General features: G+C 42.8%; 1 protein-coding gene across 6 annotated transcripts in view; it reads right to left on the bottom strand.

The window, feature by feature from the left end:
• Positions 1-18,555, bottom strand: part of LOC132881919 (genetic suppressor element 1-like) — an 82,923-nt gene that overhangs the window by 20,858 nt on the left and 43,510 nt on the right. For all 6 annotated transcript variants that reach the window (XM_060914981.1, XM_060914983.1, XM_060914984.1 and 3 more), the window contains exons 3-6: positions 8,197-8,408; positions 1,871-2,052; positions 1,525-1,734; positions 208-375 (exon numbers count right to left, since the gene is read on the bottom strand). In XM_060914981.1, the coding sequence (XP_060770964.1) occupies positions 208-375; positions 1,525-1,734; positions 1,871-2,052; positions 8,197-8,408 (772 nt within the window). The remainder of the gene's footprint in view (positions 1-207; positions 376-1,524; positions 1,735-1,870; positions 2,053-8,196; positions 8,409-18,555) is intronic.

Below are 18,555 nucleotides of genomic sequence, written 5' to 3'. Positions count from 1 at the left end.
GTTAGAGAGAAAACAGTGACATATACAAACAGAACTGTACAATTGCTATCAAGGCCAAACTATTACAGCCAATTTTAAGTTTATTTATGATACATTTCCAGAGCAACGCATGATTCAAAACTATTTGGATGAACTGACATGGAAAAGAGAGCTAGGGCATCCTGGAAGCATTCTAAATTGGGTGAATGTGTGTGTGTGTGTGTGTACCTCTCGCTCTGCAGGGCTGTCAGAGATTGATGGCTGAGCTCTGCAGGGTAGCGAACCCCTGGCAGGTGGAGGTGAGCAGTGTTGGGATGCAGGGAGGGCACGGCTCCCCCCGCTGGCAGCTGGTAGTAGGACGAGCGCAGGGCAGATAAACAGAGGGACTCATCCATTCTGCCCAGGGGCGGGGGGAAAGAGGGGAACAGAACAGCTCATTAGTGGCTCCTGCTGCTGCATCACTATCTTTGTCTCCTCACTTCATTAACCCCAGCTCTCTGCCTCCCCTTTACACACACACACACACGAACTGAGGTCAACATTGAAGGCAATTTCAGCCACCGCTTTTTAAGCTCCCCTGAGAAGCATGCTGTGACTGTGTGTGCTTTGTGTGGCTGAGTTTTTAAAATGTGGGGCATTTAAAAAGAAATAGACATATGAAAACGTTTAGAATTAATTATTAAATGCCATAAAATCCCAACAAAATTGGTTCAGGAACCTATCCCAGGAACACTGTGCCTGAGGTGGGAATACACCCTTGTTGGGATGTGAATCCAGCACAGGACAACACACACACACATCTAGGGTAAATTTCCCATAGCCAATCCAATCTACCTACTAACAGGTTCTTGGACAGTTGGAATAAACTGGAGTATCTGGAAGAAACCCACACGGGATAAAACACTTCCTGAATATGAATGAATGAGAACTGCACTGCTAACAATAATACTAATAAAACCTCTTCTGAGCAGCTACGTACGAAAGCAAACAAATAGTTAAACATCATAAGCGCACCGTTCGCTTAGGGCGGCACAGTGGTGTAGTGGTTAGCGCTGTCGCCTCACAGCAAGAAGGTCCTGGGTTCGAGCCCCGGGGCCGGCGAGGGCCTTTCTGTGTGGAGTTTGCATGTTCTCCCCGTGTCCGCGTGGGTTTCCTCCGGGTGCTCCGGTTTCCCCCACAGCCCAAAGACGTGTTTAGGTTAACATGGGGCAGCCATTGGCCTGAGGTTGGGCACAAGTGAGCGAGGCACCTAACCCCCAACTGCTCCCCGGGTGCTGTAGCATGGCTGCCCACTGCTCTGGGTGTGTGTGTGTGTGTGTGTGTTCACTGCTTCAGATGGGTTAAATGCAGAGAAGGAATTTCAGTATGTGTACAAATGCATGTGTGATAAATAAAGTGTACATGTGACAAATAAAGGCTTGGAGTCTTCTTGGCATGTATCGGTCATCATTCATGACAATATTTCTGTGCTCTGTATAGACAATTACAGATTTGGTTTCTGAAATATGCATAAGCTGGCACCACGACAGAGGAGAAAACACACACCTGTATGAGGATAGGGCAGGGTAGGCCAGATATCCTGAGCGAAAGTACCCGGGGTCCAGCCCTAACGGAAGTGAAGATAATCTCAAGTCCTCAGCAGAACCATAGGGACGGAACCCACTGCGCAGGTATTCCTCTGGGACCGCCCCCAAAGGCACTGCACCAACTGGTACAGCCCCTGACTGCAGAACATGAGGCATCTGACGTGATAAACTGAGAGAAAAAGAGAGAGAGAGAGAGAGAGAAGCTTATCAAACCAAAATATTAATATAATGTTATATGTTAATTGATGCAAATAATATACTGCCATGTTACAGGTGCTATGTCCATACATGTGTGTAGCGCTTACTTAAGGGCTTGTAGACGAGGATCCTGCATCACTGCGCTGGGGTTCAGGCCAAAAGGATAATGCGCCCCCATGAGGTGAGGGGGAAGAGAGGAGACACTCTTATCCTGAGTCTGATGAGGGGAAGGGGGAGGGGGTTCTGAGGGCAGGCGCTCTCGAACAGGCCCTCTCATGGCAGCCTCAGCCTGGATACACAAAGAATGTGAATAACTTTATTATATTAAATATAATTACCATATCAGGTCAAAAGTTGTGGGGGGGGTTATGTTCAATATGTAAATTTCTAATATGTTCTTAATTAAACCAAACACTTGATTTTGTCCAGTGTGTTTTGGTCTCCGGCAGTAGCGACAGGGGCTATAATAAGTGCTCACCCTAATATGGCTGTAAAATCCATACTTACTGCCTTTGTATCTCTTCCCATACCCTTAGCACAATGTGAGGCAGAAGACAAATGTAGACAGTCAGTAGAAGAATGCAAATCAGCGTATGTTTTGCATGAAGTTTTTAGCATGTAAATGTGATTCAAAGCAGCTTTCTAATGGCACTCCTTCTCTGGCTTTGGACAAGGCCACACCACCCAGACAAGTGCAGGAGGAAGGTAATGTGTAGGGTTTTGTTTTTTTGAAAGAAAACCTAACAGGCACAAACATACTTCACTTTCACCAAGCATATGTACACGCACAGCAGCTATGCAAGCAGCATTGTTCACATACGCAAGCGAGTATCTTATATACATCTGGAGGATTAAATGTAGCTTCCACTAGCTGGCAATTAATAGAAATATATGTTTGACATGTTTGAAACTGGGCGGCATGGTGGTGTAGTGGTTAGCGCTGTCGCCTCACAGCAAGAAGGTCCGGGTTCGAGCCCCGTGGCCGGCGAGGGCCTTTCTGTGTGGAGTTTGCATGTTCTCCCCGTGTCCGCGTGGGTTTCCTCCGGGTGCTCCGGTTTCCCCCACAGTCCAAAGACATGCAGGTTAGGTTAACTGGTGGCTCTAAATTGACTGTAGGTGTGAATGTGAGTGTGAATGGTTGTCTGTGTCTATGTGTCAGCCCTGTGATGACCTGGCGACTTGTCCAGGGTGTACCCCGCCTTTCGCCCGTAGTCAGCTGGGATAGGCTCCAGCTTGCCTGCGACCTTGTAGAAGGATAAAGCGGCTAGAGATAATGAGATGAGATGAGATGTTTGAAACTGGAACAGACTGGTCTGATTGCTACTTGTTTTGGTTAGTTAGATCCTTGAGATTTATCTTTGCTCGCACATTCTGCTCTCTGCTTAATGACGTTTATGTTGATCAGTAATGTCTTTCTTCTTCTTTCATAAAACTATGATCCTAACGGGTGATGTAATGCTACAGTACATAATGTCGTCTTCTTTCGTACAGTAGTGTAGTCTAACCCAGTGATGTAATGCTTCATCACCCATTTACGTTACTCTGTCACACACAGACAACTCAGCTTCTTAAATCATCATCATCATCCAATCACAGAGCTATAACACACTCTTGAATGTGAGTACATACTTATGTTTGTCCTACATTAAACTGAGAAAAAACATCTCTGTCCATCTGTTTTCCAAGTCAAAGTGTATGTTAGTGATTTCATACAACTGATGGACTCAATTTCTCTTTAAAGCCTTTTGATTTCATAAAATCGGTGAAATTTAGTTCCCTCTGAAATTTGGTCATTGTGATGTATGTTTATTTCTGTAATATCTCACAAAATATCAAGCCATTCTGTAGCTGGGAAGTTATTTAATTTGAGGGGATTCCCGAGCAAATAACGTGCATGAAATCGCTCGCTTCGCACAGTCAAGCAGACAGAGGAAGTCCGTGTGCGCATGCGCAGATTTACCACCTTCTTCTTTTGGGTTTTACGGCAGCTGGCATCCACAGTGTTGCATTACTGCCATCTACAGGTTTACCTTGACCGTGCACTGACAGTTCCATCATTCTGTCGCTAAACGAACAGCTGATCACACCGAGGTGCTCGCTGACCGCCGATATTTATTAGTTTGGTCCTGCGTTTCCTTTCCTTCGCAACGTAACATCTTTTCTTCTCGCTTTCCGTTACTGTAGTCGGTCTTTTACGTTTCATTCGCACACTCACATCCTCCATTTTTCTCTCCTGTTTCAAATTTGTATCCCACAATTCCTTGCATGAACGGGGAAAGTCCGTTACGTCATGCATCACGTGGTATCTTGAATTAGGTCATGGTGAAGCAGGAAAAAAAATAGCGGAGAATTCAGGGCCATGTGGCCCTAAATTCATTAACTGTTTTTTTTTTAACTAATAAAATTGGAAGTCTGTGATTTGAATTCAGTAGCTTTCAGTCCATGCAACAAAAATAACTGGGTGTCAAGGAAAATTCTTTTTATGACCGACACTTGAAAAATCTGAAAGGCGGTCTAACTTTAAAACTTTCTGCAGTGGGCATGTCTCTTATCATTGGGCTGCATCTCAAATCGAAAACTCCAACCTTACATTTAAAAATATTTACTAATCTAGAAGTTCCAGAACGGTGGTACTCAATACACCTTTTCAGTAAGACTAAGGCTACATCCACACGACAACGGCAACGAGATTTTTTTTAGCGGGTAAAAAAAATATCATGTCCACATGGGCAACGGATCAGTAAAATATCAGGTCCATAAGGCAACGCAACGCTTGCTGAAAACGATGCAATACACATGCCACACCTCTACGTGCGCTGTAAGACGGTCCCATCGGAGACACCAGAACAATAGAAGAAGTAGGACGCATGCGCATAAACCCCTTCTTCTGTTGTTGTTACGAATGATGCGCGCGAGAGTGCTGCTTGTTCTAGTCATGTGGTTGTGACGTCATCGTAAACAAATCCGTTCTACTCATCCAGACGACTTCGCAACGGCACCGTTGCCAGATTTTTCCACTCTGGAACCCGTTCTCAAAAAATATCGTTTTGGGGCACCCAAAACGCCGGTGCCGTGTGGACTCCAGGCCGAAACGATAAAAAATTTTATCGGATTCACCTGAATCCGTTGCTGTGTGGACAGGGTTTAAGAGGTCTTTAAAACTCAAACACTTACTGTAATAGGACAACCATTTGGTGTAAGTACTCAATAACAATCTAGAATAGTATATTCATATGTGATTTGAGACACAACGTTACTTTGTTTAATCAGTTGGGGACAAAGTGCCAAACACTGCTATACAGCCTCAACTATTTATGTTGGTACTGCACCACATGGATGCACGGTGTTAATTTCTGAGGATGTCCACAAGCGATGCGCCAAACAACTTCGGTTTATAAGTGGTGGCCATCTTGCGTATGCGCAGTTAACAAGTACCATAAGTACCATATAAATCACTCTTAAGGCTCATTTATGCTTGTTTTACATACAAAAATAAAACACGTCCATTTCAAACGACGTAATCATCACAGCTCAGATACTGCCATCATGCCTCCTTTACGTTGGCATAGATGTTAAGTAATACATCCACTGGAGGCAGGTCAGAGTCAAAGGTTTCTGACAACAACAAACATGACGATGGTGGAGGAGGTTGTAATAATTGTTTTTGCATAACCTTTCCTCAAAAAGTTCTGCCATTTTTTACATTTCTTCACTGTGCCTTGTGGAAGTCTTGCCTACACTGCCCTCTTGTTTTCCGGTGGTACTGCTCCGTTTTATTGATATCTACCGTATAAGCTTTCAGAAAACATGCACAAATACAGACGAATGAATGCAGAGTACAGACAGAAGCCTCAGTCCGAATCTGTATACGTATTTAACGTTGAGCATAAATAAGCCTTTAAGTGTGTGTGGCCAGAAGCACAGCTTTTTTTTTTTTTAATCCTTCTTTATTGCTGGCAGCAAAGCCAACAGAGCAGCTCCTTTCCTCCACCTCCTCTGGGCAGCAGCACAGAAGCTCTTTGTGTGTGTGGAGAAAGCCTGGTTTGATCGGGGGAAGTGAGCATTGTCTGAACTGCTCCCCCAACGACTGCACAGCCAAACAGGCTCACCGAAGAACCGAGAGATCAAGCCTGAACAAACAAACCCATCAAACCCATTAACACACACACAAGCCTGGAGAGCGGTAAACTCACAGCTTGCCACATTCCCATTATACGGCCCTTTCTTAAACCTTGTGACCTCACTGCACCCTGACTGAACCCTATTTAACCCGAGGCAACTGGACTACACATGAGCATTCCCTCCAGCACACACACACCTCATCTTCCAAACAAGGCTAAAGCTGTGTTCACACTTATACCGGTACGAAAGTGGTATAACTGTATCAATACAAAGTATACCGGTACAGTTTAGTGCATCTGTCCACACTAGCGAGAAATGTTTGCGGTTTTCTTTCACGGTAGTTGAAATGCGCGTGCGCGAAATGTTTCCGTGGTTACCGAGTAACTTCCTTCCGAGAATATGGCGGATGAAACAACGTGTGTGTGCTTTTTGTTGTCAATGTACAGTCTGTATTTCTGGTGGTCATTTATTCAGTCGAATCGTATAAAATGCGCGAGGCAGTTGAGAAAGAAAGAAAGAAAGAAAGAAAGAAAGAAAGAAAGAAAGAAAGAAAGAAACGAATCTCCGTTCTTCACTATTTTATTCAGCAAAGACATCGATTGAGGTGTGTGACTTTGCGCATGCGCATTATATTTGTATCGATACAGAGCCGCTTCATCTGCCCACACTACAGCGAAGCGCTACAGTACCGATACTGTACCGGTACGAAACCCATGCATTTGTGGGTTTCGTACCGATACAGTTATACCGCTACAGTACCGGTATAGTTGCTAGTGTGGACAGGTGTTGCGGTACGAAAGTAGTTTCGTATCGGTACAAAATCCCTAGTGTGGACAGGGTATTAGGTCGAATCGTATAAAACGCACGAGGCAGTTAAGAAAGAAACAAAGAAAACGAATCTCCTGTTCCAACTGTTCCTGGCATCGCTCGTCTCCCCAAAGCTCCAACAAACACATAACTTCGTCTTTGCTCCATGTAGCTCCACGGTCGTTTTGAGCCATTTTGACGTTTTATTTACAGCTGGAAAGCACGGGCGTATTGTATTGTATGAATAACCCGGAAGAAGTAGGAATGGTTCATTGCGCATGCGCATTATATTTGTATCGATACAGAACCGCTTCATCTGTCCACACTACAGCGAAGCGCTACAGTACCGATACTGTACCGGTACGAAACCCATACATTTGTGGGTTTCGTACCGATACAGTTATACCGCTACAGTACTGGTATAGTTGCTAGTGTGGACAGGTGTTGCAGTACGAAAGTAGTTTCGTATCAGTACAAAATCCCTAGTGTGGACAGGGTGTAAGAGGAATATCTTCCTTGTCACATGTCATGCTCCCTCAATTATTTTGCAGTCTAGTAATCATATTAAACTCATTTCAGAACATTTAGAAGGAAGTCCTTCACATGGTCAGAACAAACGTGAGTATTAACAAACAATTTGTTTGGTACAGCGCTGCGCTAAAGGCTAATTAATCCTGATATATTATTTAAACAGCAGGACTGTGTTGTTATATTGTGGTGCTGACAAGAAAGGTCAGTCATACTGCGCTCCAAGGGTTCAGGTGGTAAACTCATTCCTGTTTAAATCAAGTCATTTATAAACCATTTAATCAATCATTCCTTACTGTTCTGGGGGTGGGTTTCCCAAAAGCCTCTTAACGCTAAGAGCACCTTAACTAGGAGAGAGAGTGTTCATTCTGCTGCTCGCTCAACCATCGAATGATGATCTTTGTGCGCCGATGCTTTTGGGAAACTCGGCACTGATAAACTCGGGCTTTCATAAGTTCATTTGTTCTGCAATATATCCTACACCAGGTTTATTGCTAACATCACCGCCAAAGCGATCAAGAGATTGTTCAACAGAAAGGAACGGTTATGTTTTATCTCTATCCATCCAAATCTGCCTTTATAAAAAACACATCATATCTTTACAGACTTTTTTTTTTTTTTTACTATGAAGTCAGACCTCCATCAGGAGTGACAGGCAGAGATAAAACCAGCCAGGAGAAGAAAAGGAAAGCGTGAGGTACAGAGGAGGAGAGAGATCCTGAGGGAGAGAGCGAGACAGAGTGTGTGTTTAGAGAGCTTAGACACTTCTCATGCACACTGCAGGAGAGATGATTGCAGGTGGTGCTGTGACCTTTCAGTGACCTCAAACATACATAAGAGTGGATTTACAGAGAGGAAAGACTGTCCCAATTTAATCGCAAACCATAAGACTTTTCACTGCGTCACTGTGAGATTGCTTTTGGCACTTTTTTTTCCCCAGATATCTTTTTGGGATGGGGATTTATTTGAGCCTCACCTGTCTCCCTTCACTCCTCCACATGCCATTGACTGTTTTTGTGGGAGCGATGGTGACGACAGGCGGCGTACTCGACACAGCGTGAGCGGCAGAAGGAGCCCCGAGACCCGGCCCCGACGCTAGTGGACCACGTTTGGGCGTCCCCACCGGAGAGCTGTGATTGGTGGCTGGAGAGGAAACAGGAGATGATTCACCGCTGATAGAGGTAGGGCCTGTGGGTAAAAAGAGAAGAACACGAGTTTGATTTGAGTCCATGAGCAGAGGACAATGCGAAGATAAAGCTGTGTGACTAAACTCATTTTTCTATTTGCATTCAGAGAAAAATCGAACATATCAAACAGATGAGGGACATTATCAAGTCCTACAGCCGCTAAAGTAATTTAGTACTCACTTTACCAGTCCTGCCACTAAGCGAAATCCTCTCGGTGCTCAGTGAGAAGCTGCGCAAATGACAAATGGTCTAGCAATCCAGGAAAAAGAACCAAAAAAAGATGCAGTGAAAATGTAGAGATACAAAGACGAGAGGAGTGGGGAGGTGTGTGTGTGCGCGCGCCAGAAAGCACAAGCAGGCTGTCAGATAAGTGTACATGCATCATCACTTCCTGACTGCCAACGTCCTCGCTAACAAAGCCCTCTTCTCAATGACAGATCAGATGCCAGTTTACAAAGCTACAGAAACAAACAGTGATTAAAATCTCCCTGCAGTAAACGTACGTGTGTTCTCTCTCTCTCTCTCTCTCTCACACACACACACAGCACTGCTATGGGTTCTCTTCGATACAAGCAAAATGAAGCAGATCAGTGGGAGAAAAAGTGAGCAGAACCTGTGTGCAATAATAATAATAATAATAATAATAATAATAATATATATATATATATATATATATATATATATATATATATATATATATATATATAGTGATTCCACGCTTATGGGTACTGAAATGGGGACATGAACTTATTCACCTAAAACCATTTCTTTTTTTACCATCAGGTCACAAAACATGTAATCTTTAATGAATGATATGTTAAAAGATAACTTTAATTTTCTGAGATGTAATAAAAACATATTTATATGCCAAAGTCAAGCCTATGAGTTCCAAAATGATGTCTGTTCCATTACTTCTGTTACGATTGTCCATCTCGCGTCTGTTACAAATTAATTACAATCTAGCTATATACCATGTTAATCTTATTGAAAGAATGTGTATGTTTATTCTACTACACATGTTTATTAATTATATTTGCTAAAACATCACCTTCCTATGTTTCAAAAAGTAATTCTACATTGTTAAAATTGAGAATATATATGTCCACAACAGGGTGGCACGGTGGTGTAGTGGTTAGCGCTGTCGCCTCACAGCAAGAAGGTCCGGGTTCGAGCCCCGTGGCCGGCGAGGGCCTTTCTGTGCGGAGTTTGCATGTTCTCCCCGTGTCCGCGTGGGTTTCCTCCGGGTGCTCCGGTTTCCCCCACAGTCCAAAGACATGCAGGTTAGGTTAACTGGTGACTCTAAATTGACCGTAGGTGTGAATGTGAGTGTGAATGGTTGTCTGTGTCTATGTGTCAGCCCTGTGATGACCTGGCGACTTGTCCAGGGTGTACCCCGCCTTTCGCCCGTAGTCAGCTGGGATAGGCTCCAGCTCGCCTGCGACCCTGTAGAAGGATAAAGCGGTTAGAGATAATGAGATGAGATGTCCACAACACTTCTGTTACGTTCTGACTTTGGCATATAAATATGTTTTTATTACATCTCAGAAAATTAAAGTTATCTTTTAACATATCATTCATTAAAGATTACATGTTTTGTGACCTGATGGTAAAAAAAGAAATGGTTTTAGGTGAATTTTTAAAAATAAGTTCATGTCCGGGCGGCACGGTGGTGTAGTGGTTAGCGCTGTCGCCTCACAGCAAGAAGGTCCTGGGTTCGAGCCCCAGGGCCGGCGAGGGCCTTTCTGTGCGGAGTTTGCATGTTCTCCCCGTGTCCGCGTGGGTTTCCTCCGGGTGCTCCGGTTTCCCCCACAGTCCAAAGACATGCAGGTTAGGTTAACTGGTGACTCTAAATTGACCATAGGTGTGAATGTGAGTGTGAATGGTTGTCTGTGTCTATGTGTCAGCCCTGTGATGACCTGGCGACTTGTCCAGGGTGTACCCCGCCTTTCGCCCGTAGTCAGCTGGGATAGGCTCCAGCTTGCCTGCGACCCTGTAGAAGGATAAAGCGGCTAGAGATAATGTGATGTGATGTGTGAAGTTCATGTCCCCATTTCAGTACCCATAAGTGTGGAATCACTCATATATATATATATATATATATATATATATATATATATATATATATTTATTATGTGTGTGTGTGTGTGTGTGATTGCTACATATTGAAGACTGGAATATGTTTTTGCTTTTTTTTTTTTTTTACCAACAGTTAGAACATTTTTAGGAAGTAAGGATATTTTGTTTGGTCCTCACTTCTTCAAAGGGCTGTTTGAGGGTTAAGAGTTAGTTTTTGAGTTCAGGTTAGAAAGAGGTTAAGGTTAGGGTCAGGCATTTAGTTGTGATGGTTAAGGTGAGGGTAAGGGGCTAGGGAATGCATTAAGTCAGTGAGTGTCCCCACAAAGATAGAAGTACGTGTGTGTGTGTGTGTGTGTGTGTGTGTGTGTGTGTGTGTGTGTGTGTGTGTGAGAGAGAGAGAGAGAGAGAGAGAGAGAGAGAGACAAATGACTTCAGGGACACAGGCACACATATCCACAAACGCAAAATGTACCCCTGGTCCCAACACCTGTCTGAGCCACCCAACAAAAGGAGCAAAGTAGGTCAACCCCTCTCTGGGTGCCTGGGTTTGCACAGAGGTGATAAGGGTGCGTGCGTGCGAGTGAGAGAGAGAGAATAAACATCTGTCTTAAATTGTGAGCCCCTGTTAACTCTGTGTGTGTGTGTGTGTGTGTGTGTGTGTGTGTGTGTGTGTGTGTGTGTGTGTGTGTGTGTGTGTGTGTGTGCGCGCTGTGTGCACGCGCGTGCACGCTGTGTGTATACGCGTGAGTGTATTACTCCAAGCCAAATGCTCTTCGCTTTAAAGTGGGCTACTCCCCGAGGAGGTCAGAGAAAATCTGCTTTTCTGTGGCCTTTGATTAAGCCAAAGCTGTAGTCCAAGCAGCCACTGATACACACACACACACACACACACAAATATGCATAAGTCAACAAAGGAGAATACCTCTAGTCAGCGGGAGTTTTCCCAAATGAGCTTAACCATGCAGAGGCACTGCTGAAAAAATAAACTACACACACACACACACACACACACACACACACACACACACACACACACACACACACACACAGAGAGAGAGAGATCCACAGACCAAGAGACAGGCATTATATAGCTCAGTAATCACTGGAGGGCCGACAGCAATTAGTCAAGAACTCCTACTGAGTCAGGTACACAGCTACTACTTCATCACACGGCTAAAAAAAACAAGAACAAAAAAAAAAAAGCGCCACGCAGGACCAGTCAATACGCTCCCACACTTTTTCACTTCCCCATCTCTATTTAATCAAAGCCAAAAAGGTAGAAACTAACAGATCGATGGTCGAAGCTAAAAACAGGGACAAAAAGCATTCTTCAAACATGGTCTTTGCTTGGAAAGTAAATCATCTACAAGCGGCGTCTCAAAGGTTCTGCTGCGATGACCAGAAGGTCACCAGGTCTACCAGAGAGCCACTGCTGGACCCCTGAATAACCTTTAAATCTACTGCTATCACACACAACTGCTAACCACCACATTCATGAGACTGTACGCAATATACCATCATCCTGTCCTACTGTCCCCTCACGATGGCACATTTATAACAGTATCACACAAAGATTTATATCAAAAAGGGGGTGGCCAGACAGACACAACATAAAGAACGAAAGAAAGAAAGAAAGAAAGAAAGAAAGAAAGAAAGAAAGAAAGAAAGAAAGAAAGAAAAAGAAAGAAAGAAAGAAAGAAAGAAAGAAAGAAAGAAAGAAAGAAAGAAAGAAAGAAAGAAAGAAAGAACCAACCCATTAGGTCATTACAGAAAAAAAAAAAACCACCATCTTGGAAGCTGGTTACAGGTCAGCTGTAGCTACTAGTCATTAACATTTAGTCAGTGCTTTTTTTTTTTTGACAACTTGTAATTACCTGTGAGCAAGCTCCATAGTGCATGCAAAACTGGAGTTAGGACTATAAATAAATACAACAGATTATTAGGTGTAATTAAATTTCATTATAGAAATTTCTAGAAACTCTGCAAACGTTTTCCGTGTTCAAAGCAGTGGAGATACTTATTGAATTCTTGTAAAGTGAAGTAGCCACACGCTGTAAACACCACACTGTTTCATTTTCTAAATTTAAACCCCGTTCACGATTTTGGAAGCAAAGACATTCACAGCTTTATCTGTCCCAGGCGCGCGCACCACATTTTCCAACACACTTAAACCAACTTGAAAGCCATCGTGATATTTGGTATCTATCTGCTAGTCCCCATACGACTGTAAATCGCCCCGAGCCTACTACTGACTGCTTCGAAAGTGTACACGTGATAACAACAGACAAGATCTTTCACACATTACATGACTCAAAGCTCACTTATCGTGGCAGTGTGAAGTGCTTTACAGTTTAATTCTGTCGAGTGCTGTTTGAAATCCATGATGCAAATTCAAAACTACAGCTATTACACTCGAACAATAAAGACCTGAGAGAGTAAGGCCTGAGAGAACGCTGTTCTCATGTAGTTTCCACTCTAAAGCAATACAGTAATGTCATTCTGGTAACACAAGGTTTTGTGGCATTGAGTCATTATCAAACTGAAACTAACTTACACATAACTCGAAATTCTTCCCACACAGAAACCAGCCCCGCCATTAAAAGGGAAAATTATACACATGAAACTTATTTTACAAATACAATTTCTGCAAAACAATTACCGATGCCCCAAAACTTGCCATTAGACATCCGTTATAAGCAAGTTTTCCTTTGGGCTTTCCTTTTTTCTAATATCAGGAAACATGTAAAAACATACTGTCTGTCGGAATCGTACATAGGACTGGGCAAAATTATATAATTTATCATGATATCAATATTGAATCATGTCACAATATGCTTTTCCATGGTATCGAGGATATCATTATTTTTTTTTCGCGGTGCGGTTTCCATCAAATCCCGTGCTCTGATTGGCTGGCGAGCGGGTCTGTATCCTACGGTACGGACCCCGGTTACAGACCTCTGGCGACTCACTCATTCACAACAACAAACATAGTAGCAATTTTTGTCAACATTTATTTTCGCATTTCTCAGAAGAATAGCATTAATTTTACAGCATGGATAGCGATAACGACAGTGTTCACAGCGAAAGCGAGTTTTACTACCCTGAGGAAGAAAAAATAAAAGAAAACATTTCAGGAGAAAGCTAAAAACCTGTAACTGTTGCTAACGCCGAGCAAAAACATGGCTGAATCCTGAATGACTCAATTTTGTATAAATAGGGAACTACATAGGTGGCAAAACATAGTTGTTTTTTTCCTGCCACGGAAGTGCACTTGTATACCTCGGCCTTAAATACTGACCTCGGCCCAGAGGGCCTCGCTCAGTACTTTCAAGACCTCGGTCACGGTATTTCACCATACGGACCTCCCAGCTGGTAAATAACACACACACATTTCATATATTATATTATATTATATTATATTATATTATATTATATTATATTATATTATATTATATTATATTATATTATATTATATTATATTATATGGGCGGCACGGTGGTGTAGTGGTTAGCGCTGTCGCCTCACAGCAAGAAGGTCCGGGTTCGAGCCCCGTGGCCGGTGAGGGCCCTTCTGTGCGGAGTTTGCATGTTCTCCCCGTGTCCGCGTGGGTTTCCTCCGGGTGCTCCGGTTTCCCCCACAGTCCAAAGACATGCAGGTTAGGTTAACTGGTGACTCTAAATTGACCGTAGGTGTGAATGTGAGTGTGAATGGTTGTCTGTGTCTGTGTCAGCCCTGTGATGACCTGGCGACTTGTCCAGGGTGTACCCCGCCTTTCGCCCGTAGTCAGCTGGGATAGGCTCCAGCTTGCCTGCGACCCTGTAGAACAGGATAAAGCGGCTAGAGATAATGAGATGACATGAGATTATATTATATTATATTATATTATATTATATTATATTATATTATATTATATTATATTATATTATATATACGTATTCAAAGGTTTTTCTGGATTGTGACTATTTTCTACATTGTAGAACAATACTGAAGACATCAAAACTATGAAATAACATCTGGAACACACAAGGAATTATGTGTTAAAAAACAAAATGTGTTTCATATTTTAGATTCTTCAAAGTAGCCAGCGTTTACCTTGATGACGCTTTGCACACTATGGCGCTAACTTAACCAGCTTCATGAGGTCGTCACCTGGAATGCTTTTCAATTAACAGGTGCCTCGTCAAAAGTTAATTAGTGCAATTTCTTGCCGCCTTAATGTGTTTGAGATACACCCTGGACAAGTCGCCAGGTCATCGCAGGGCTGACACACAGAGACAAACAACCACTCACATTCACTTTAGAGCCACCAATTAGCCTAACCTGCATCTCTTTGGACTGTGAGCACCCAGAGGGGACCCACACGGACACGGGGAGAACATGCAAACTCCACACAGAAAGGCCTTCATCAGCCGCTGGACTCGAACCCAGAACCTTGCTGTGAGGCGACAGCGCTAACCATTACACCACCGTGCCGCCCATATATAAAAATATATTTCCTTATTAATAACAACTTTTCAAATGAGACACTACTGTACCGTGGACAGTGAAAAAGCATATATATTAGTGCTGTCAAAAATGTTGCGTTATTAACGCGTTAACTTGACTCAATTTTAACGGCGATAATTTTTTTATCGCGAGATTAACGCTCTGTGACATGATGTAGGTTTTTAACTGCCAGGAACTTGGAACAGAGACTTTGCTTAGAAAAACGATAGCAGCTAGACTGTAATGCCGCGCCCCGCACAGCCAGAGTCCTCTGCCCCCCCAAGAACCAGCGCGGGCAGGGAGCGCTAGTACAGATGGGATTTATGGCTCTTTGATGGGATCCGCATCTTTGTGATCCGTTCTTTGAAAAGAGCCGTTCAAAAGACTGGCTCATTTGGCTCTTTTTAAATATTTATTCAGTTTTAAGAAGACAGCGTCTAAAGAAGCCAGATCCCTCTGAACTGTAAACTCAATGCTATCCCAGAAATCCTTCCTGTAATATGCAAATTTGGCCGCCTCTGATTGGACAGCGCGACGCATCAACAGGCAGAAAGTGTAAAAGTACAAAATGTGTTAAGTGAGCTGAAACAGTAAAGATCAGATTCAATGCAATATTTATCAACGAACAACTTAAAGTTAATATAATAGTGTACTTTATATTATAATCAAGCATGTCAAGCCTACCGTCACTGTGTAACCTGTCTCTCTGATTAGAGTTGTAGACTAACTCAAGCAGTAGATCACTTCACTCATGGTTCTCTTGCTAGCCCCGCCCTTCGGGACGAAGAGCCACGGTGCTCGGCTTAGGTTTCACTTTGCAGTGGCTGTGTCAAGACGTGTTATGCTTTGCAATAAAAAAAACAACAACATTGGTACAAAGCAAGCCCGTTCACTTTATGCTGATAAGAGAATTGCAATGGTTTTTCATGTGACAAAAATGTGCGATTAAATTGCAATTAATCGTGAGTTAACTATGACAGTCGCGACATTAATCGCGATTAAATATTTTAATCGCTTGACAGCACTAATATATATATATATATATCATGATATTGATGTTATGGTGTATCATAGAAATGCTTTCAAGAATCGCAATATGATACTTTTATCATATCACAGACGCCCTGGATTGAAAAACGTTTAACCATCTTCTGCTCAGCTCCTCGCTTGGATTGTTTCAAATGTAAACCACTTCGGATAAAAGTGCCAAATGAATAAATAAAGAAATGAAATAAGCAGCTAATAAAGCAACCTGTAAGAGGAGATTCATTAGCTGCCTCTTTCAAGGTTGAGGTTTCTTTATTAATAAGCTCAATAAACTATAAATCACTGTTACTGACGGGGTTTTGGGAGCAGAGCTGGATCAGAGATGCTCAGAGACGCCAGTGCTATAATCACCTCTTAAAGGCCAGCAGAAGTCTCCCAGAAGTTTTATTCTCTCTCTCACGATTTAAATGAAGTGAACCTAATCAGTTCATCTCCCTCCAGCAGTCCCCTCCTGACCTCTGCCTTTCAGCTACAGCGCGGGTCTGAAGAGTTTCAAGAAAAATTCATTTACAGCAGACTGGTAGTTTGATGACTCTAAGCAAATTCCATACAAGCTCAACCATGTGTCAAATTATTATAACGAAACGTGCATGCGAATGTGTGCTTCAGTGTGTGTGTGTGTGTGTGTGTGTGTCTGTGATACTTGTCTTTGGCTGTGGCTAGAACACAATCACACAGACAGATGGGGACCTCTACAATGTGCCAGCAAAATCCATCAAATCCACATGCAAATATTATTCAAATCTATTCTGTGTGATCTGACCACAGCAACAGACCCTGGAGTGCAGTGTGTAAAAGCGCGCGCGCGTTTGTGTGTGTGTAACCTGTACTGATCATAACAACTGATCTTTTTCTGTGTAGCCACATTTAATCCTGCAGATTACAAATTTACTACACGCTAAATACTGGCTTTCCTCCTACGTGCAAAAATAATAATATCACTCTAATGGCTCCATAGTTACTGATATTTAATTAAAGAGATTCGGAAGCATCAGCACTGCTTGCAAGAAAATCCTAGTAGGCAGAAATGTTTGCATTTACAAGCAGCTAGATGAGTGTAAACGCTTCCTTTATACACAAAATTAACATAAATGTATATCCAGTCAGCAGGTTGGTTCCTGCTGCATTATATTGGATATACGAATAGAGAGTCTGCAACTGTAGTGAAAGATACAGTGCCTTGCAAAAGTATTCATACCCCCTGAACTTTTTCACATTTTTCCACCTTACAACCACGAACTTAAAAGTTTTTTATTGAGATTTTATGTGATAGGCCAACACAGAGTAGCGCATAATTGTGAAGTGAAACGAAAACGATAAATGGTCTTCAAAATTTTAAACAAATAAAAATCTGAAAAATGTGGTGTGCATTAGTATTCAGCCCCCTGTACTCTGATACCTCTAAATACAATCCAGTGTAATCAATTGCCTTCAGAAGTCATCTAATTAGTTAATGGAGTCCTACTGTGTGTAATTTACTCTCAGCATAAATACACTTGTTCTGTGAAGGCCTCAGTGGTTTGTTAGAGAACACTGAAGAACAAACAGCATCATGAAGACCAAAGAACTCACCAGACAGGTCAGGGATAAAGTTCTGGAGAAGTTTAAAGCGATAAAAAATATCCCAAGCTCTGAACATCTCAAGAAGCACTGTTCAATCCATCATTCAAAAATGGAAAAAGTATGGCACAACTGCAAACCTACCAAGACATGGCCGTCCACCTAAACTGACAGAGCGAGCGAGGAGAGCACTGGTCAAAGAAGCAGCCAAGAGGCCCATGATCACTCTGGAGGAGCTGCAGAAATCCACAGCTCAGGTGGGAGAATCTGTGCACAGGACAACTATAAGTCGTACATTCCGCAAATCTGGCCTTTTTGGAAGAGGAGTGGCAAGAAGAAAGCCATTGTTGAAAGACAGGCATAAGAAGCCATGCAGGGGACACAGCAAACATGTGGAAGAAGGTGCTTTGGTCAGATGAGACCAAAGTTGAACTTTTTGGCCTAAATGCAAAGCGCTATGTGTGGCGGAAAACTAACACTGCTCATCACCCTGCACACACCATCCCCACTGTGAAACATGGTGGTGGCAGCATCATGCTATGGGGATGCTTTTCTTCAGCAGGGACAGGGAAGCTGGTCAGAGTTGATGGGAAGATGGATGGAGCTAAATACAGGGCAATCCTGGAAGAAAACCTGTTGGAGGCTGCAAAAGACTTGAGACTGGGAAGGAGATTCACCTTCCAGCAAGACAATGACCCTAAACATACAGCCGGAGCTACAATGGAATGGTTTAGATCAAAGAATATTCATGTGTTAGAATGGCCCAGTCAAAGTCCAGACCTAAATCCCATTGAGCATCTGTGGCAAGACTTGAAAATTGCTGTTCACAGATGCTGTCCATCTGATCTGGCTGAGCTTGAACTATTTTGCAAAGAAGAATGGGCAAAAATTTCAGTGTCTAGATGTGCAAAGCTGGTAGAGACATACCACAAAAGACTTGCAACTGTAATTGCAGCAAAAGGTGGCTCTACAAAGTATTG

Source organism: Neoarius graeffei, chromosome 2 (assembly GCF_027579695.1).
Source record: "Neoarius graeffei isolate fNeoGra1 chromosome 2, fNeoGra1.pri, whole genome shotgun sequence".
NCBI classification, from domain to species: Eukaryota; Metazoa; Chordata; class Actinopteri; order Siluriformes; family Ariidae; genus Neoarius; species Neoarius graeffei.
The sequence above is the reverse complement of the archived record's forward strand: the minus strand, read 5'-3'. Positions and strand labels throughout refer to the sequence as shown.